This window comes from Ovis canadensis, chromosome 13 (assembly GCF_042477335.2).
Source record: "Ovis canadensis isolate MfBH-ARS-UI-01 breed Bighorn chromosome 13, ARS-UI_OviCan_v2, whole genome shotgun sequence".
Lineage (NCBI taxonomy): Eukaryota > Metazoa > Chordata > Mammalia > Artiodactyla > Bovidae > Ovis > Ovis canadensis.
Window position 1 is genome coordinate 72,551,426 of NC_091257.1, and position 21,064 is coordinate 72,572,489.

The 21,064-nt window shown below is 49.6% G+C and overlaps 2 protein-coding genes and 1 long non-coding RNA gene across 16 annotated transcripts in view; 1 reads left to right on the forward strand and 2 right to left on the reverse strand.

Annotated features, from left to right (window-relative positions):
* Window positions 1–21,064, reverse strand: part of GNAS (GNAS complex locus) — a 66,649-nt gene that overhangs the window by 17,986 nt on the left and 27,599 nt on the right. For 2 of the 13 annotated variants that reach the window (XM_069548208.1, XM_069548217.1), the window contains exon 1: window positions 177–631. The exons of 6 other annotated variants lie outside the window; for them this stretch is intronic. In XM_069548208.1, coding sequence (XP_069404309.1) covers window positions 177–315 — 139 coding nt within the window. In that variant the 5' untranslated portion in view covers window positions 316–631. Of the gene's footprint in view, window positions 1–176; window positions 1,557–2,704; window positions 3,241–21,064 lie in introns of those variants that run through there. 5 more of the 13 variants (XM_069548209.1, XM_069548215.1, XM_069548211.1 and 2 more) reach the window with 5 other exon arrangements.
* Window positions 1–21,064, reverse strand: part of LOC138417600 (neuroendocrine secretory protein 55) — a 59,939-nt gene that overhangs the window by 11,025 nt on the left and 27,850 nt on the right. The gene's annotated exons all lie outside the window — the stretch shown is intronic.
* LOC138417602 (uncharacterized) lies at window positions 3,221–16,742 on the forward strand. Of its 2 annotated transcripts, XR_011248221.1 has the most exons (3): window positions 3,221–3,331; window positions 15,090–15,228; window positions 15,873–16,742. It is a non-coding gene; the product is annotated as an uncharacterized lncRNA (long non-coding RNA). The 2 variants fall into 2 exon arrangements; XR_011248220.1 differs by lacking the exon at window positions 3,221–3,331 and having other exon boundaries at window positions 14,262–15,228.

A 21,064-nucleotide genomic window follows, 5' to 3' on the forward strand; every position in this document is an offset into this window, starting at 1 on the left:
CCGGGGTCCCCCTTCCGGCCTCGCCCCCCGGAGGCTGAGCCCGCGGGCGGGCGGCGGGCTCGGGAGCGCGCACCCGGGGCGGGGGGCGGGCTCGGCGCGCGCGGCCTGCGGGGCGCCCCGAGGGGCCCCTCCGGGCCGGGCCGGGCCGGGGCCGGCGCCCCCCGCCCCGCCCTTACCCAGCAGCAGCAGACGGTGCGTGGCCCGGTAGACCTGCTTGTCCTTCTGCAGCTGCTTCTCGATCTTCTTGTTGGCCTCGCGCTGCGCCTTCTCCTCGTTGCGCTGGTCCTCGGTCTTGCTGTTTCCGAGACAGCCCATGGCGGCGGCGGCGGCGGGGCCGGGCGCGGGCGGCCTCACGCGGGCCGAGAGGGCCGGGGCAGCGCCGGGCGGGCGGGCCGGGCGCGGACTCGGCTCCTCGGGGAGGAGCGCGCGGGGAGGGCGGTGTCGCTGTGCCCGAGCGGAACGCGCGGCTCCCAGCCCCTCGAGCCTGAGCCCAGGGGTCTGATGGCCGCCGCGGAGCGAGGCGGACCTGAGACGGAGCTGCGGGAGCTGCTGCCGCCGCTGCCGCCGCCGCCGCTCTTATTGCCTCGGCCGGAGCCCCGCCGCCGCCCCGACCCAGAGCTCCGCGGCGGGCGGGGGGGAGGCGGGGGGAGGCGGAGGCGGCGGCGGCGAGGGGGGTGGAAGGAGGAGGAGGAGGGATGAGGAGCGGCCGCGGCGGCGGGGAGGGCGGGAGCTGGTGGAGGGAGGCGCCCCCCCCCCCCGGGTACCCGGGGAGGGGGGGGTCCCTCCGCCCGCGTCCGGCCCGGGACGGGACTGGCCCGGGAGACGCCCCCTCGCCCCCCCACTGGCTTGGGCCCCAAGTGGGGCCGGTCCCCGGGGGGAGAGGGGGCGTCTCCGAGCCGGTGACGACCCCTCGCACGACGCCAACGCTCCACCCCCCCCCCCCCGGGCCGCGTCGCCCTGCGGCCCCCAAGGCCGAGCGCCCCCCTCCCCTCCCGCGGGCGCCGCCGAGGGGCCGGGGTGGGCGGAAGGGGAGGGAGTGCGAGCCAGAGCCCGGACTTAGGAAAATTTTCGAAAAGAAGTGAGAGACATAGAGAGAGCTAGAGAGCAGGGAAGTGTGGAAAAAGCGAGGCGAGCACGAACCAAAGGACAGAGCAACCGAAAAGGAAAATGTGTCCAAACACACATACACAAATACTCAATAAAATTCCACACTACACAGCGATGGTGGTGTCTGGGGGTGGGGGAGAGGGTCTGACTTAGATGAGCCGTTCCTCGCGCCCCCGGCGACGGGCGCCAGGGCCGGACCCAAAGGCACCCGAGGCCCCGGAGTGCCCTCGTCTTCTGCGCTTGGCCGGGCCGCCCACGAAGGAGAAGAAGGCGCAGCCCAGGAACATTCGGAAGCAGCAGGTCGCCCCGAAAAAGAAGCCGCAGCCGCGGCCCTCGTCCGGGCTTGGGTGCAGTAGAAAGTCCAGCACCCACGCGGGGTTGCGCACGGAGAAGACGAGGAAGGTCAGCAGCGGCAGGTGGGCGCTCAGCGCGCTCATCTCCAGCCGCCCGGACCCCCACACAGCGCTCCTGAAGCCTCGCAGGGCGTCGAACAAGTCGTCGTAGTCGTAGTCGTCGTCGTCGTCGTCGTCCTCATCGTCGTAGTCGTCGTCCTCGTCACTCGAGTCCGTGTCCCACTCAATCCAGATCCTACTCGTGGCCCCGGCGCCGGCGCCCACGCCGACCCCGGCGGCGCCCTCCGCGGCGCCCTCGACGGCGGCGGCGGCGCCGGCTGCGGCGGCGGCCTCCGGGCCTCGGGCCTCCTCCTGGGCTTCTGGCCCCTTCTTCTTCATCTTCTTCTGCATCTTCTCCAGCTTCTTCCTCTCCTTCTCCTTCTCCTTCTCCTCTTTTCTTCTCTTCTCCAGCAGCTTCTTCTCCATCTTCCGCCGCTCCTTTTCGGTCAGCAACTTCTCGCCGGGCGCCTCTTGCTCCGACTTCTTCGGGGTCTTCTTGGCGACCCCTTTCTTCCAAGAAGCGCGCTGCTCGGCCAGCGCTGCAGCCACCGCCGCAGCTTCGGCAACCACCTCGGCCGCAGCCGACGCTGTCTTCCTCTCGCTCTCCAAAGCTCGAGCTTTGAGTTTCATGGCCATCTTCAGCATGACGGCTCGGCCACCTCGGGGTGCCTGGCTCTCGCCTGGCCCGGGCGCCCTGTTTGCCCCCGGCCTCGGGCTGGCCGGACCCCGTGCGCCCCGTGTCGGGGGAGTCTGTTGCGATCCCCGCGGCTCTGTCCCGGGGGCCGCGGAGCGCGGCTGCCGGGCTTCGTCCGGGCTGCTGGGCTTCGTCCGGGCTCCTGGGCTGGCTGCCTAAGAGTTAGCGCCAAAACGGATGAGCAAACGAAAAAGGGGCAAGAACAAACCAAAAAGCACCCAACAATACGAGAAATCAAAAAGCACCAAGAAATGTCAAACAACTCAAAAAAGAAAGAGTGCAGAAGGCGCGATGGCACGAGTTTGCTGTTACCCTCAGGCGCTCCTTGGTTAGGCTCTTGGGCACGCCAATGGAGAAAAGAGAAGAGAAGAGAGAGAATTGGGGGGTGCCCCGAAGGCTCGGGCAGGGCGGTAGCGCCGGGGCGCCCCTGCCCTGTCCCGGCCCCGGTGGCTGTTGCCCCGCGCCGGGCGACTCGCACTTCCGCGGGAGGCCACGGTGCCCCCGGACTTACATGTGAGTGAGGTGCACTCACACGCAAGGCAGTGCCTGCCTGCCTGCCTGCCTGCCGGCCGCCCGCCGCCGCCGCCCCGCGCCGGGAGGCTTCGCTCCAGCCACGGCGCCGCCGCCCGGAGCCAGAGAGCCAGCGAGCGAGCAGCGCGCCGGGCCGGCCACCTGACGCAGCCCGCTCCGCGGTGCCGACGCGACTGAGCGTGCAGCCGAAGAGCAGCGCTCCTAAGCGGCCCGATGACGCCCCAGCCTCTCTTCAGAGGACGGACCCACCGCGGTGGCCCCTATAAACCGAAGGGGAAGCCGAAAAATCGGCCCGCCGGGGACATGCCCAAACGGGCTGCCGCGCACCCCGGGGGTGCGGGCGGGTGCGGGGGTCCACACAGGTGTGGGCGTGGGGCGTGGGGGATGCGGCGCTGGGGGGCTCGGGGGCGCCCAAGGCGGTGGGCGCCGGACCCCGCCTCCCAAACCTGCCTCCCAATTTTCGGTGAGTGGTGTAGCCCTGGGCGGCGTGCAAAGTGTGCGACGGCGGCGCTCACCCGGCGGCGCGCCTCCTTACCTCCCGCTTCCCAGTTAGCGTGCGCGGGGCCGGCCACCCAGCCCTCCCTCCCAGCGGCGCGCACCCGCGGAGGTAGGTGTCGGCACTAATTAATCGCGGCGTGCGATAGGCGATGTGATATGAGCGCGAAACGAGCATCATCGCTAGGTGAAGCCGGCGACGCCAGAGCCGAGCGCGGGTGGCCAGGTCGCGGGGTCGGCGCCCTTGGAGTCCTCCCGGGTTGGCAAGGTGGTGGGCCAGGGTGTCTCAGTTATCCGTGGCTGGGCCTGTGGGCCGCGGTGGCTGGGGGTGTTCTGGAACAGATGGAAAAGTAGTTTATTGATCACAAATTTGTTTGAGAATTGTTTAAAAACTTTCAAGTGTTTCCCCCACTCCACCCCAGCACTATCCCATTTAAGGATATAGCAGGCCGAGCGCGGTGGGTTAAGGGCAGTGACACCGAGTCAGTCGTCAACGGCTCGGCGGTGGCTCGCTTTTCCTGGGACCTTGGTTGAGTCGTTTGAAGTCAAGCGGGTGTCTGCTTGGGTACAGTTCATTCATTCATTCAATAAAAGTTTGGTCCCAGCAGCCCACCTGGTGCCCAGGTGAGTCAAGAGTAGCCAGGACGTCAGTCTAAGACCTTGGCAACTGCCTTTGGTGGTTCAAATTCACAAGTAGTCACTACTACTCTCTCCGTTCTTTAGCTTTCTTTCACTTTGAAACAGTCATTAAAACTTTGGATAAAAGTTGGAGGATAAAAGGAGAGGAAAACAGCCTATTTGTAAATGGAAACACAGCTAACATACCTAGGGGGTGGAGTGATTGATTGGTTGGGTCAGAGGCCTTGAGTAAATTGTCCCTATAGTTTTTCTTTGAAAATAGAAAGGCACTGTTAATCATTCAACGGGACTGATGAAATTCCCCCCTTCCCCCAGTTTGCTCAACTCAAAATAAGAAAAGGTGTGGCAGATGAAGGTGTCACCCATTATTTGCTGTTGACCCCACCAGGTACACCTCTGCACCCCACCCCCACCCCCCTTCTGCAAGGCCTCACTTCATGAACCTGAGAGATGGCAGGGCAATTCAAAGTCAGCAGAGAACACTCGGAATTAAGAACAGGAAGCGAAATCTTCACTCCAGACTCTCATGGTCTATCTATATCTGCTACCTCTCCTGACAGCACGGGGCCCAGACATTCTCGGACTCTGCAGAAAAGTTGCTGTGTTTGCCCTTCCACCCCCATTCCCAAATCAGCCAGGTTCTGATCACGCTCTGGATATGTCCTCTCTTTCCACACAAAAATACACCTTCTGTCGACAGAAACCTCAAAGGAACTGTCATCCACCAAAACAAAAACGGATAAAAATATTCACCCTATAGACCAGAATGTTCTCATAAATAAATTCCACAGTAAGGTTGTCTGAAACCATGACTTAATCATTTACCAGCTAGATTAGAGACTACCTAAAGATTGAGTTTTTTTATCTTTACCTAGTAAATAAAAACCTCTTGCTTGAATTTAATTGATCGATTGTCATTTTTAAAAATTGGTGAAGGCTTATAAGGGGAACAGGCCAGATTTTTGTTAAGCTCCATTTGTTCCAAAGCATCTTCCTTTCCTGCTTCTAATGTAGTGAAGAGCAAATACATTGTATTTAAGAGGAACAAGGTAAATAGTAACCAATACAACCTTGATACTTATGCCAGTAGCTACACATTACTACAAAGAATATAATGAAGAGTCTCCTTATTTGGAAATCCCTGAGTTGGGTTACCATCTCCCTCCTTTTAGATAAATATGACGCCTGAACTTTGAAAGGAGTGAAGCTGTCCCATGTCATATGCTGACACATATTCCAGGCAAGTACAATCAGGACTATTGTCCTAGAACGTATAAAGCAAGGTCAGGCTTCAGCCATTTCAACTTCTAACCTGGCAGGACATTCTTGGAAAAACATTTTTTTTTTTTAGTGTAGCTTTCACCTATATTTTATTATGACCAACCACTGATGAACAAATAAAGCATTTACTTTGTAAATATATGACAGCAGGTGGAATCAATGGTTTACAGGTAAGCAAAGGCCACTAAGAGCTCTGAAACACAAGCTCGTTTGTGGTCTGTTCGGCTTTCTGTTTTTACCCGACACAAAGTGAAAGATGAGATTTTACTTAATTGGCGTGGTGAGCTGATACTGTCTACAGTTTTCAGTCTAGCAGTTGACCTACCCAGGGCCTTAAAAGTTTTAATTAAAAAAAAAATTTTTTAAAGGCTTTCAGGTTCAGAGGCCACCATGCGTGACCTTTTCATATGAATTAGTGATTTATTTTAATAGGTTGTTACCATTTTAAGTGCCTGGTTTATGCTTTGAGAGTGGAGCAATCCATTAGCATAATTCTTGGAACAGTCCAGACTGGAGAGTTTTCCAGTGGAAGGGGCCTCTTGTTTGGCTCAGGGAAAGATGGAAGTCATAGAAATTTCAAGCTCTGAAGAGGGGCAAAGGGCCAGAATGTCCCGGGTGTAAAGTGCCTGGTTCAGGTGACCTGCTCCCTGCCAAAGCCAGCAAGTGGGGATAAGAATACACCCGTAACCTAAACACTAGGTCACCTCGTGCTGTGACTTTGTGAAACAGGGGGGGTTCCCATGCTATACACACGGCTAACCGATCAACAGCTCCCTCCAGCAAAGCATACTTTACAACAATGGATGGATTGGCAAGTCGGGGTTTGTTTTTCTTTTTTAGTGGTCTTGTAAGCTTCATATTTATGGGTGGATGTGTTCCTTGGCTCTTTTGCATCTTCCTGTCTGAGAAAGAATGCCTCGTCTGCTTTTACAAGCAATATACTTGCTATAGCTCAGAATCTTGAAAACGTTTTTACACTTAATGGTGTAATTAAGTTTTTGGACAAGCATGTGTTCTTCTTGGCCTTTCATTAGATGGGTCATTGTGAGGTTCCAGAGAAAATAAAATTATGATATTATTTTAATAGCCTAGGAAACAAATAGGTTTCCACTGAAACAGAAACCTTAGCTGTAAGTTTTTAATAATAATGTTTAGTACTTCATTGGTGATTTCTGTCTTTGAAGCACATTTTGCACTTTAACTGAATGACTGAATTTGTTGTTGCAAATGAATGTGACTTGACACCTGTTCTATGCACATGATGAAGCAGGTATTGTAAGAAGCCTTCCTAGTTAATCCCTGATGAGAAGGTTCTATTACTTAGTCCCATAAAGTTCTTAAAAATCTAATGTACTGCTTACCAAGGGCCTTTTTTTCCTTGTCACACTCACTAGTTAACAGTGACAACCACAAGGTAACCCTAAACTTGTATTCAAAACTAAACATGGTGTTCAAGTTAGTGAAACTTCCTTTCAAAAGCTGACATCAAGGAACTAACTACAGGGCCACATGAAATTACCCAATTTGATTCCTATTAATTCTAAAATAATTTATTTTTAACTTAGAATATACTCTAATCAAAACAAAATATGGAGGCATGTTAGCCAATGTGTTTGGACCCAATTTTTTGAGCCAGTGGCTTTGGGATACCAATCAAACATCTTAAAAGCACAGTTCACAAAATGAGGGAAACTAGGTCTTTGGTGCCTTGATGGATCTTTCCTGACTCTGATAGATGGACACCATCAAAGAGAGGAAAGTCCTGGTCTCTATGATGCCCAGGTCCCAAGACCCTTACTTAGTGCCTTTCTCAGGACATTCCCAGAAGTGGACTTTAACAAAGTCACCAAACACTTTGAAAAGTGGGACACAATAAAGTCGAGTCTACCCTGTTCCTTTTAAAAACTGAAACCTTAATAATGATACACATGATAGCCCTGAAAAGATTCAAGGTAGATGATTTGGATGAGTGGCTTACTAACATCAACCACAGATCAATGGACCCACTTATTGGAGGTCCTAATTGAGGGGTGAGGTATGTCAAACTGTTACCACTCTATAGCAGAAGAGTTAATTTTCCTAAACCAAACTAACTTTTGTTAGGTAATGGGAAAGCCTGTTGCTTCAAACTTTTAATTTGGCCTTTAGGATAGGAATTCATCCAGGATGGAAAATAATGCAGGGAGGACTGGTTAACAATAGGTACAGGGTCAGCTCACTTGTGTCTTTGTTCACAAGATGTCTTATTTAAATGACGTTTTGATTCAACATCTTATTAAACAAGTACCAACAGGAGAGGAAAAAAAAAAGCAAGTTGGCGCAATCAAGAGAGCCCTAAAGTCCTAATAAGATATCTTTCTAAAAAGAAATCCTTTAATTGTTCTGATTTTAAAGATTTTGGTTTTTTTTTTTTTCCCCATTGCATTCAATTCTTCAAATTTAGCCCCATATAATTAAGTGTTTATAGCATTAAATACTCTGGATGAATCAGGTAATAAATTTCCTTTCATTAAATGCTGTTTTGTGTATAAAGGAAATAACTGCTAAATACAGCTTTTACCATCTTGGTGTTTTTACTGCATTTACCTACCAACCAAGTGTAGATTTCAAACAGGCTTGCAATTAGTTACTAGCCTCAGTTTGGGACAAGTAAGATTCTGATGGGGCTGTGGGTGTTACTTGCCTTCGACCCCCACCCCCCCCACCAAACCCACTTCCATCTGTTGTTGGTAAACCCAGAATTAAGCAATTAATGGGACATAATTAGTCACACATTTATCTAAAACTGTGGGTACATTTTCATCTTTCTGTGTTTGCCCACACATGTTGAAAATGAAATAAAAAAATGTGTAATTATAGTTTAGCTCCGCCTCCTTCCCTGGTTTTTTATTTTGAGGGGCACAAATGCTTGGTTCCAAGAGAAGCCCCAGCTTCGCCCCTCCCCCCTCCATCTCCGTTTAGCCTCTGTTTGGTCACAACTCAGTATTTGCCCAGAGAGTGCCCTCGCCTCTGCCGGCGGCCCATGGAGGACTGGGCGGCGTGCACAGCCCTCTGCCTGATGAGCCAGGAGCTACTCAACTCAGCGAAGCCCAGATGCTACAGCGGCTCCTCAGGTCTTTGCCGACCTCTGGAAGTTATGAGGAAGAGAGAACTAGCCAGCTGAAACAACGGGCATTGCAATCAGTCTGGGATCAGATGGAAAGGAGATGTTTTCACGAGCTACAGACCTCAGCTGTGCCCACAGCCACGTCCTAGGGTCTCTGCCTGCCGCCCAGAACTGGGAAGGCGGCCTCTGCCCGCTTTCTCGAACATTCCTGTTTCTTGGTCGCTGAAGTCTCTACTACCTTCTCATATTACGGCTCCTTTTGTGCTAATTACACCGAAAAAATTGAAAGAATGTCGCTGACTTTACAAAGAACACAAAGCAGGCTTGCTTAAAAAACTAAATATAGCCAATTTCTTTCAGAAGGGGGACCACTCAGCCTTCGAAACGATTTGCACTGTGTGGATTAACTGCAGATGGACAATTCATTTATGAAGACCCAGGTGACAGAAAGGAGGATACATTTAAAATGTTGGTGGCTTTGGGGGGCCGTTCACATGAAATCCCAAGATCTGATTAATGATGAACTGCCCTCCACCCCACCCCACACACACACCCAGCGCTTAATTGTAAAATAAGACTTGCCAGTGATAGCAGGCTAATATAAGCTACCATGAAGAGAGGAAAGAAATGGAATGCCAGTGTGTAGAAAGCTATGTACTACGCAGGTAAAAATATAAATGAGAGGAAAAGAAAGTCTAACGTCTCACCCTGGAAGGCTGCGCCTGCCACAAAACAAGAGAATGCTGTTCTTCCAACTCCCTGTTCTCCATTATATAAGGAATGGTCTTTTAAAAGACAGAACTGGGAAGTGCATGTTGCTGGCCAAGAAAATTATGGATGGCATCCCCATGCTCCTTCTATGAAATCCTCTAAGGGTTAATAGGTGAACAGTAGCCGCTTGGAATGATTTATTTTTCCAAGGAACATTAAATACTGAATTGCTCATGCTGAAATAATGCCACAGCTGTGACCCTTAGGGCTGCATTTTGGACACCGGTTCAAGTGACAGGTGTACTCGATGTATGCCCAGCTTGGCTGAAATTGTGAGGCCTAACTCAAGTTTTCCCCCTCGACTCGTTGGCGACAACTCTGGAGCCAGCCAGGAAAGGGCCTTTGACCATGGAAGGCCACGTGTGCTCAGCCGTCAACAAAAACGCCAGCCTTGGGTTGGGGAGGGGGAGGATGGGGGCCCTTGCTCCCTGAATAGAAAACAAGAAAATCAAGACAGAAGACAGGGGGAAGAGGAAGTGGGAGCTGAAAAGTCTGATTTGAAATCCTTCTAGGTTTTAAAGCAAACAAGATCTGTCCTTGGAGGATTTTAGCAAATGAAGCAAGCCTGCGATTCTAGGAAATGTGTCACCAAAATTGATATTACTACAGGAAGTGCCACAAAGCTGGAAATTCGGAGTCTAATCTGTAACATACTAACTACACCTATTTTTACCCCAGGGTTGCAGTGACCTAACACCAAGAAATGAAAACTCTATAGAAAACTAGCCCTTCATCGATAGAAGACATGAACACCTTGAGAGTGGGGTGGCAGGGCAAAGGTTTCACTAGGTCCCTTAATCTGACCAAGGGTTAGACATCAGCAGTCACTCATGAAGGCAGCTGATTTTTGAGGAAAGCCAGTGAAGGCTCCAGACTAAACCTTGGAAGCTCTGGTGTGAAGTGAGCAACTCTGCAATGTCAAAAGTCTGGCCTGAGCAAATGCCTATACTGTGTCCTAGTGGTTTGCAGAGGGCAAGAAGAAGGCTGGGTAAGTCAAGAAGGAGCCCAGATGAAGCTTTCTTTCGTCTATGCCACCAGCCACAAAGGTATGGGATCCCTATCTTTTGGCAAGATGGTGCCAGGTGGCTGAAGGACAGAGAACCACCTCCAGAAGTTGACAAATATCCCACTTTGGGGCCTGGTTCCAATAAGGAAGCTTCTCATGAAGATGATGGTTGAAGCTATTGCTCCCTTATTCTGACAAGGCAAACCTCTACCTTCTGAGTACAGGATGCTTTCATAATTGGATTCCCTGGGAGCTGCTTCAAAAAGCTCGTGAAAGAATCTTTCAGAGGAAGCTGATATAAAACTTAGCTGGGATGCAAAGACATCTAATCTTCAAGCTAAATGGATACTCTGTTTATTCATAACCATTCAAAGCATCCTAAAGTCTAGAAAGACCTAACTCAGTTCAGTTCAGTCGCTCAGTGGTGTCCAACCCCTTGCTACCCCATAGACTGCAGCACGCCAGGCCTTGGTGTTCATCACCAACTCTCTTGAGTTTACTCAAGAGCCTAGGCACAAAGACCTAACTAGTTAGCTGCAAATTCCTATCATGGTGTTATTATTAACCCAGGCCTCAGGGGGGCGCTCCAGAGCAGGGGAACCAAAAGTCTTTCTCCGCCTTCAAAGTGAATTTCTTAAATAGTTTTGCATAAAAATCAGTAATCAGCCTAAATATGTTTCAGTGATCTGCCACAAGTTAGTTGAATGCAAAAGGCGGGGGGGGGAACCCCAAATTGTGAACTAACTAAGGTGATCCCCAAGGACACTTAATGTTTTCATCTCAGATATAAGATAACTTTATATTTCATTTGCCTTGCACATTCTTAAATGTGCTAAATAGATGTGTATTCCTCACCGTGGCATAACTATATATCCTCTAGATTTACTGAGGGTACAGAAGGCAGAGAAGGGAACTTTGTAAAAAAGAAGAAAACTAAAGAATAGAACTCTACAACAAAAAGTTAACTTCTAAAATGGATGCCAAAGTAGAAGAGACAGTGGCAGAAAACTATATGCGTTTTCAGTAAAACTACAAACACACCAAAAAAGGTACTAGCAACAGGAAAACCCCAGGGAAACAAACAAAATCGCTCTAATTTATAGTAATTGAACCCTAGCTGTACCTTCCTCCCAACGCCTGACAGTTCTGTGAAATCACCCAGCTGTCAGTCTTTTCCTCCCAGCAATGTGACACTGATTTGTCATTATTAGAATTCAGAGGTCTGCTTAATGAACTCTTAATAAATGAAAGTTATCAATTCTTGACCTTTTCCCCCTGAAATTCTCGGTATGTGGTTAAACTGCTGAAAAAAGTATCTTCAAGGTTCTGTGACTATAAAATAGAAATAAAAGATCAAGGCTGGGTGGCTTGGGGAGTCTGAGCAGATTTGGGTTCTGCCCTGCCTGCACCCCAGAGGGAAAATGAGTAAGATCGATTGGAAACAGCATCTGGGGGTAACAGCAATGCTCTGCTTTGGCTGAGCTGTCTGCAAATAGAACTACTCTGCCTGAGACTGAAGTCCAGGAGGGAGGGGTGCCAAGGAGCCCTTCCCCCTTCCTCTGCCCCCACTAGCATCCCCTTCCTACCCTACCTGCCTGGCTACTGAAAGAAACTGAAGCCCAAAGAGTCTGAATTAGCTAGCCAGATGAGAAAGAAAGAGAAGAGACTGATGATCGAGTCCTAGTTTTAGTGACTCTGAGAATAAAGGATGGGGGGGGGGGCACTTTTTCAAGAAACTGAATCATGACCAGTTTTTTTTTTTCCTATGAAAGCAATACTCCTCGTCTGTATTTTTCACTAGCTGCCCTTAGCTGGTGGTAATCTAAGACAAAATGAGGGCAGGTGGCTTCAGCCTCCTTTTCGTGCTGAGGTGGCCGCAGGCACCAGATAAATCTTGACCCTGACAATGGTGCTGCCAAGAGCCTAATCACAAAGACTGCCCTCTGTGTGGCTGCCTGTAAAGACTGGTGACCCTCTGCCCCTCTGCAGCAGACTCCAGGTGGCCACTGCAGAGAAAGCATGAGGGTCTCACGTCTTATTCATGCCCCTTCTAGTTCCTCATTCCTCAGAGAGCTGGCTGGCTTTCTAGGTCTGTCTCCTCTGATCCCTAAAAATAAGCCTACTTGTGGGCGGGCCGGCGGGGATGGGGTGGGGGATGGGTGGGCAGGAATGTCAGGGGAGGGGGTCAGATGAGCTGATCCTCAAATATTCCACAAACTGGCTGTCTGGGGGCAAAACATCCAGATGCTTTTTCACAACTGGACTTTTGACCAAATTGATTGGATGCTTCAGTGTCAAGAACACAAAAAGTCAGAAGGGTCACCAGAAGAGGAAGTTTGTGGGCGACAAGAAAAAACATATTATAGTAGGAAGCGTTACATTTTTCGAGCAAGGAAAATCCAAGTTTTCAGGTTGTGCTAAATGACTCAGTCTGCCAGAGAGAAGACAAGGCAGAAAGAAAGGATTTTGTAAAAGGTTATCAATATAACCTTTTTATATGGTCCTATTTATTTGGCTTTGGTGCCATCAGAAAGTGGCTTGACACCCCCTTTTAAGAACTCTGTAAAATGCAAATGGTCTAAAGTAAGAAGCCAGCTAATCTCAACCAATATTAATTCTGACATGAAAAACGAGACCAGTTCTTCAGACAGGATTATGATCACGGATGCCTGACATTAACTGATCACCCTCGTTTCTTAAAGAACCGGATATTTTCCTTTTCCAAAGTGCCTATTTATTTCCAAGAGAGACCCCAAATCCTCTCAGATGATCCTTACTCTGACACTGAAAAGGTACAGTCTCCTAATGTGACCTGCTTGGACCCCATAGACTCTGTATCTTATTTGTCTGTTTTTTTTCCCCCTCCAAACTAAAATCCCTCTAAAATACCTACAGACCCCCAACAGAGAGGGAGGTCAGGATGCTGCCCCTGTATCTTTCTCCATGCAGACCCAACTGCCGGCCCCTAATATTGTTTTCCAAGCAGTAAAGAGAAGACTGAGAAAAAGATTTGTTTTTCTCTTGTGTTTTCTCAACCGGTCCATTGCAATCAGCAGGATCATGGTTCCTCCATCTCTGCAGCAGGCAGAGTCGCCGAGCATCTAGATAAAGAATCTGCCTTTTGGCGGGGCTCAGATGGGGACACTGCAGTTGTTCTAGAAAAAGGAGGCGTCTCTGCACCCTGAGACCACTGCCACCTCCCATGAGATCCTGCGGGTGTTGCACTTGGCTTGTGAAGTCTCTCAACGAAGTGCAAGAAATAAAGTGGCTTCACTGGGAAATGCCCATTATTCTCCTGCCATAGAGCCCTAAGTCCCTGCTGCCTCACTACCCTCTGCCTGGTAATTGTCATCACAACCAGAAAGGTCTGTACCAGCCTGACGGTTCAGTGGGGGGCAGAAGGGACCCTGGAAAAGTCATGGACTGTTTGGAAGAACCTGCTGGCGTAGAGCGCCCCACCCCCAAGGGCTGGGGGAACTACGCCCCTCGGTGTTTACCGCAGCCTGCAGGGTGCTCTGCCTGCATGTGTAACAGACATTGGGTAATTCAGAGGCACAAAGTCAGGGTCACATCACGTCTCCTGCTTTGTGTAGTTCCGTCCTAGAGGCTCTCCAGCACCCGCTACCTGGTGTCTGTAGGGCGAGAAAAGGTTCTAAAACGGAGGAGGGGGCTGAAATAGTGCCCCACCACCTCCCTCCATTCCTGGGCCCCGTGGGCAGTCTGGATCCATGTTGCTCTCTTCCTCACATTCCCAAGCCCAGGAGCTAAGGCTCTTTTCAGCTGGGATTGAGTCTGGAATTCACTTTTCTTTTTCTCTAAATACTGCCAGTCTGAATCCCAGGGCCACCTTCAGGGGCTTGGGGGGGGGGGGGGGTCGGGCTGGGGGAGGAGTTCCTGAGAGCTCAAGGTCGAAGGTCAAGGCAGGGTGGGTGGAAGGGGAAATGGGCCTTTTCCCTGATTCTCGCCAGAGCTGAAAGAAACTGATTAACGTCTGCTTTCCACCTCTTTTCGCATTGCTACAGCTTGGGCCTCAGCCCTCAGACCTGCAGGGTTCTCTCTGGCCTCCTCTGCAGCTCCCAGGCCCTAGAACCTGACTGTAAAAAAATAAACAACCCAGCATTTTCAACAATGAGACGTGTGACCACTGAAAACCCCTCAGCTACTTTAAAAGCCAACGGAGCAGAACACGAGCGAGACCCCCAGCTCGAGGTTAAAGTCACAGCTCATTCCACAGAGGGCAAGGGAGAAGCCGGCACTCAGGAGGCACTGGCTAAGGCCTGTCCTGTGGGCTCCTCCCAGGCCAGGCTCGGCCCTGGCTACAAACAGCCGGCCTGACCAGCACAGCTGGGGCAGGGACCCGGGACCACGGGCAGGGGGCTTCCCGCCCTCCTTCAGCTTATCCATCACTGTGTAGTGACAGCCCGCTTGGCACCCCCCTCATATCTCTTTCAGAGCCCCAGCCTCCTTGGTTTAAAAACAACAACAACAACAACCAAAAACCATCTTGTTCTTTCATCATAATTAAAGTGCTGTCAGGGAAAATGGCATGGCTGATTTTTGTCGCAGTTGAAATGACCCTCAGCTTTCCTCTCCTCTCATTTGCTAAAGTGGTCCTTTCTCTGCCTGAAATCAGGCCCTTTGGTGATGGAAATTTTAGCAGGAAGCGGAGAGTTCTAAGCAGAATCCTAACCTTGGGAGAGTGGGGAGAAAAATCGATGTTTTTGGAGCCGGCCTCTCTGCGGCAGCAGCCAAGGTGCTGTGAGGCCATCTTCCCCATCAGCAAGGGTGCCCTCGGCTCCATCATGCCGGCTCCCTCCCTCCCAGGCGTTGTCAGGGGGTCGCAATTTAGCCACACTTGGAGGTAGATTCTCCATGTTGACTTATCTTAGGGGCAGAAGGAAGCTGCTTGGAAGGAAGATAAAATCCGAGCGCCTTCCTCGCTCAGAGGGAAAGCATGACTGCATATTTAATATCCTTGCTGGCCTGCATGTTTGTGTTTGAAATAAAGCTATAACTTCCACGCATAATGAAATGCGCCCCCCTCCTCCTGCCTGCCGAGGGCTGCAGAGCTCCGCCGGTGACACTCCTGCCTGTCACAGCCACTGCAGTGCCCAGGGCCCTCTCTGGCAATCTCAGCTCCTCTCATTTTGTGAAGACGTCACCAGCCTGTGAGCTATCAGAGAACTTTCTGAAAAGGACATTTCAGGTGAGCAATGCAGTAACATTTAAGGAGGGGCGGGGCGGGGGGGGAGAAAAAGGAAATAAAGGAGATTAAAAAGAAAAAAAAAAAAAAGAAGGCAAAGGAAGCCAGGGCCCTGAGTACTTCTGAGCTGCACCTTTGGAAAACCATGTGTGGAAGCCATGGCATATATGCAAACACTTATCATGTGAGGAATTCATAATATTCAATCCTAGCCTTCAACTACCTAGATATTAAGGAAACATGTCAGGTGCTTTCACAATTAGCTTAATTTCCTCTTCCTAAATATCAGACATCTTGGAAAGGCCCCTTCTGAGTTTCACTGGGGAGCTTAATTGGCAGGTTCCGGGTTTCTAGAAGGATATGCTAATATGTGGCAAGTCAAAATGGCAATCCAGGCCTCCCTCGATTGAATCATTAGTTGTTAATGCACCTCTGAGTAACTCCAAGCTCAGGTGTGAAATAGCCCAAGTGTCACTACAGCACTGCTTCTTCCCTGGGCTGCAGCAAAGGATGGTGGGGCTGTTTATGTAACACACCAGCAATAAGCTTGTTTTTGCGGCATCATTATTTGCCGGCCTAGTCTCCTGCCTCCCTGCTCCTTTCTCCCTCCCCACCCCCGACTTTTTTTTTTTTTTTTTTCTTTTTAGAGAAAGCAAAGCAGCTGTATAGTACTCGAATCTTTTATTTCCTGACTATTCTGTGTGTCAGAGAAGTGGACGCTGGAGAAAAACATGGGGCTTGTTATTACCGGCCTGAGCCGGAATGAGTCAGGCACCTGAAGCTTCGATGTGGACCTGACTCTGCCACTCGGATGAGGCCCCCTCCTACATCCGCTGAGCTGTACCTGGAGAGCAAGCAAGCCCTGGGGTCACGGGGCAGTGGGGGCAGGGAGCCAATTTGCTGAATTCACTGCTTGAGGGTGCACAGAGCTGGGGGTGGGGGAAGCGTTCGGGTGTCAACTGCCCAAATGTTCCCTCCCCAGTCTTTCCTCCACAGCCTCTTGTTAGAATTCTATTTCTCTATTAAAAACGTGACTCTTTCAGCTCTCTGGCCTCAGAGAGCTCTTTATTAAAATGCAAATGTCCCTTAAGGGTAGCCCCATAAGCCTTTGCCAGCTAATGGGATTAACTGAACAGAACACAACCACCTGCAGGGAGGTAAGGAGGCCTGTGGCCAGAAGCCCGCTTCTCCAATTTGCCACAGGCTCATCCCTGAGCAGGGAGCAAGCAAAATCCACTCTTCCCAGCCTCAGCTGTCCAGATGTCTTTGAAAGGGGACTCTGCAGCTGGGGGGGCCCTGAGTCCCAGCAATGGGACCATTTGCTCACTGCAGTTCTCAGTGCCTTGGTGGCCCCATCTCTTAACAATCAGTTCTCTCAGGATGGACAACGTTTTCAAGGTATCCTAGCAGAGTGGTCCGGATTCAAGAGAGCATCAGGCCGCGGTGGGGAGGTAACTGCACATTACTAATTCATTTACAGAGGCAGCCACTTGTAATAAAGGACGTTTTCAAAGTGACTTGGCAAACTGATTTTTTTTTTTCCCCCTGAGCTGGTAAACAAGCTTCACATTATGCCCTGAAAATGGGTTTTCATTCACATTGATTTCGAAGTGTGCGTCTCAGGTGAAAAGTATGAAAATGTCACAAACAAGGAGAAGCCCAAACTTATTAATTCTGTAAATCTGAATTTGACTCCTGAAATAAAACCAGTCCCTGTTGTCTGGGGAGTTCCTTCAGTTCAATCGCCTTCACAAAAGCACTTCCCTCCTCTTATATATAAAATAAGAATTCTCTATTCACCTATCTGTATACACACACACGTATTTCTATAAAAACCGCATATCCTATGCTGAGTATTACAAGAGCCCTATAGATAAAACAACTCTTCCAAGGCTCTGAAGAGATGACTCAAAAGTATTTGTGAGAGAAAAGCTGGAAATTAAATTTTGCAATTAACTCTGCACTTTTCTTTCCGCAAAGACTGGGGGTTAATTATACTAACCTGAATAGTGAGTATCTCTATTTCCATTAGGAAAATAGGAAAAAGAGTCCCAGAGCCCAGAAGCTAAGATAGAGGACAGAAACTAGGATGGAGGGCAGGCCAGGATCTAAGATGGAGGACTGGAGCAAAAATGGAGGGCAGTTGAGGACCTAAAATGGAGGACTGACTAAAACCAAAATGGAGGGCATCCCAGAAGATGGAAGATCCAAGCTAAGATGGAGGACCAAAGCTAAGATGAAAACACTCCACAGTACCTCAGGACCTCTGGATGCAAACTGTGAATGCTTTTTCACCCCACCCCTCAGAATACAAATCCTAGACATAAACAGAAGATGCTAAGCTTAGGTGGAAGAATTTAAGGCTATCCCCTAAGAGGATTTTCAGTCCCAGAAGATCCTGAAAGGCTTAGGCTCCAGAAAAATCAGAGAAGAGAGAAGGAGCTGGCTAAAGGAGCTAGATGAAGAAGGAGCTTCACCATCCCAGGGTCAGGCCTCTGGAATCCCTTCTGAAAGCAAGTCCACTCCTCAGTTCGCCCAGCAAACCCCCAGCAACACCTCCTGAAGAAAGGCCTGGTTCAGTAGCTTCTCTGAGACCCACACCGGGCCTCGAGAAGGTCCCAGCCCTGCTGTTTACCTATAACTGTTTAGTCCTGGACTGATGTGGAAATCAGAACTGTGTGCCTGTGGAATATCTACACATGGACTTCTGTTTTGCTCCTTCTGGGTTTTCTACAGTCTCATTATCAAGACTCAACAATCATTTTATGTGACCATTGATTTGCTTTGCTCAACTAGGTTGGGGAAGGGTTGGAAGACCACCAACATCTGTGTTTTTTGACAACCTTTCTATCTTTTCTTACCTGCCATATCTATTTCCTATTTAATCACCCAGCAGCAATGGTTCACGGTTAACTTCCTGGGATTGTTTTGATTGTAAGACCAAAGAGAGCAGCAATGCCTTATACCTTTGTCTTCCCCATGGGGAAGGGCACATTTTAAGTGTATATTGAGTGAATGAATGAATAAACAAAAATGCCCAAATGAAGGCAAACTCACCGACCCAGCAAGGATTTCACGCTTCTGAGAGGCCTGGCAGACACACGCATGGCTACTGCAACTTAAGAGATGCTACTAGAAAGGCAAAAAGGAAACACAGCCATTTTGACATCTCATTTAACCCCCCAATTCGGCAGTGACTTATCAGTGAGAGAAAATGGGAGCATTTGCACTGAGAACTGGGCAGTATTCCATGCTCTTTGCCAAGTTGGATACAGTCTACATATGAGGTAAACCTCAGATCTGCCAATAGTCAAAAATTAATTCGTGACAACTGTTTTCACTTGGAACCATGATTTCCTTCAATTAGGTGTGTCATTTTATGCTAAATTCCCATTAAACATTTCCCAACAAGCTTTTCTTTTTCTTTCTTTCTTTCTTTCTTTTTTTTTTTTTTTTGAAGAACAGCCCTGATGATCCTTTTCCCCCTAAGGGTTCTTTTCTCTCGCGTTCCGCGCCCCCCCTCCAACCCAGGATTCTTAAAGGTCACAGAAGGCGCATTCGATAAGCATATTGGTGGTGAGGCTGCTTTCTGGGATATTAGGCTAGCAGTTACATCTCCCCCCTCTGGCCCCTTAATCGGCCATTCTGCTGGGTTTCAAAGCAATGCAAATTTAGCTCCAATCAATTAGTAACACGTTTCTAACTTGGGGGCTTGGGAAAAGGGTGAACTTTTCCTGGTGGAGGGAAGTTAAAACCTTGAGAACAAATGAATCCTGTTCAACCTAGCAAAAGTCTTCTGCCTCTGTGGACTACGTTTTTTGGTTGTTGCTTTTTGCTTTAGGCCCAAACTGGGGAGAATGGGGTCCTACTACAACAATTTAGGACAAGATTTTTATTTTATTTTTTTGCTTGAGCTAATGAATCAAGCACAGGACACAGAGGCAGCTGACGGAATATTTTCCCCACTAATGCCAGGAAGCTAAAATCAGCTTTTGTGTGTGTGTGTGTTTTTTTTTAATAGCCTGAGAGATTTACATCTGGGTGTGCTATGCTTGAGGGCCCCCCCCCCGCCCCCAGCTCAAAGCAATCAATCTTGTCTCCTCTTGCAGAAGCCCCCTCCGCCTTCCTCACGGAACAGAATTGTCCCCTGTCTCTAATGAACATACCCAGGAGAATAAAACTTGTTTTTCAAAAGTGTGGGGAAGGAAGAAAGGAAGGAAGGGAGGAAGGAAGGAAAAAAAAAGCACACAATGCCTATACTGGGTCTGGCAGGAGCCAAGTTCTGGAGGACACTAACCTATAAACTTCTGAGGATTTCCTCAACGTCTGAGAGGTATACGTAATATACAGGGTGTTCACTTTCAACTTGAAGATTTACTTTGCTTTGTTTTGAGTAACTATCAAATCAAAGAACTCATAAAGATTAGCTTTTTTTTTTTTTAAAGGTCAAAAAGGTCCAACGGGCGCCAGATTTCTTAAAAATCAAACCACTCAGTGGGGTAAGGCTTGTGAAAACACTCAGAAAATCAGGCTGTGCCAGAAGGGGGCTCATTACTAATTAAGGGGAAAAAAAATTGAGGAATCATCTTAGGGTCAGGAGAATAATGTTCTAGCAAGTGGAAAAGGGCCAACTGTGGTAGAAAGAGTGGAGGTCACAGCTCAGGGGATGGTGGGGAGGGGAGGGAGGGGCACTGGTCTTGGCATTAAGCACCAGCCCCCAGTCCCTGTCCTCCTGGGTGGGGTCCTGAAGGGTGGTGGAATGGGGAGCGAGCGATGTGTTGTGTCGTTCCCCACTCCCCCTTCAGATTCCTGGGCCTGCACCCCAGGCCTTCAGTCAAGGGCAGCCTGGCCCCTCAGCTGCACTGGCCATTCAGCCTGAACTGACAACGCTCCATCCTCTACCTGGTACAGCTTCCATTCCTTGTACCCAGATCCCTCTCCTCCTCCTCCCTCCCAGATGGAGGGTAAGTTCCTAAAGGGCAGGGACTATGCCTCCCCTCATCCTCTACCTGGTACAGCTTCCATTCCTTGTACCCAGATCCCTCTCCTCCTCCTTCTCCCAGACCGTAAGTTCCTAAAGGGCAGGGACTATGGCTCCCCTCTAGAGCTACATTTAGCTAAAGTACTTTTTCTTTCTTTCTCTTTCTCTCTCCCCTCTTCCCTCCTCTTTCTAACTTTTAATTTCATCTCTATGTTGCTATCTCTCTCTCTTTCCTTTGTACCTTCTTTCTCTCTCTTTCCTCAAGAAAGAACTGGCTTGGAGGGGAGCTGGTTTTTCCACTTCTGAGTTCACAAAAGTTCAGAAAAGAAAGGAATTCAGATTCCTTCCCCCCTTGTCCCACCCCAGGGGAAAGCGCTGAGCTAGTAAAAGAACCCTGAAAAGACACAATGGAGAATGTGGGAAATGCGCTCAGGAAGTCAGTGAGTGCTGGGTGGGGGGGTGAGTTAAAGGTGAAGTTGTTTGCGCACCGCCATCAGTACCCTCTTTAGAAACATCCATATGTCTGGGTAGAGAACAGGAGGAGATAAGGAGATATAAAACCCTGACAGGATAAGGGCAGGGCGGGGGGTGGATTTCCTGTAATATTATAATGTCATTTTAACAATAAGTACAACTTCTGGAAGAAAAAGGGAAAGGGGTCAGGGAAAGTGTGGGGTGTGGATTCCCAGTCCTGTGGGCAGCAAAAGTGGGCAGTTCGGCCCGATGTGGGAGACTGGGTTCTAAGAGGACATGGCCCCCCAGAAGGTAAAGATGTGTGTGCTGTCCAGGGGGGGAAAAAGTGGTAGAGAAACCCACCAAATGAATGGACCTAAGCTCCCTGTCTTCCTAAAGTATAGA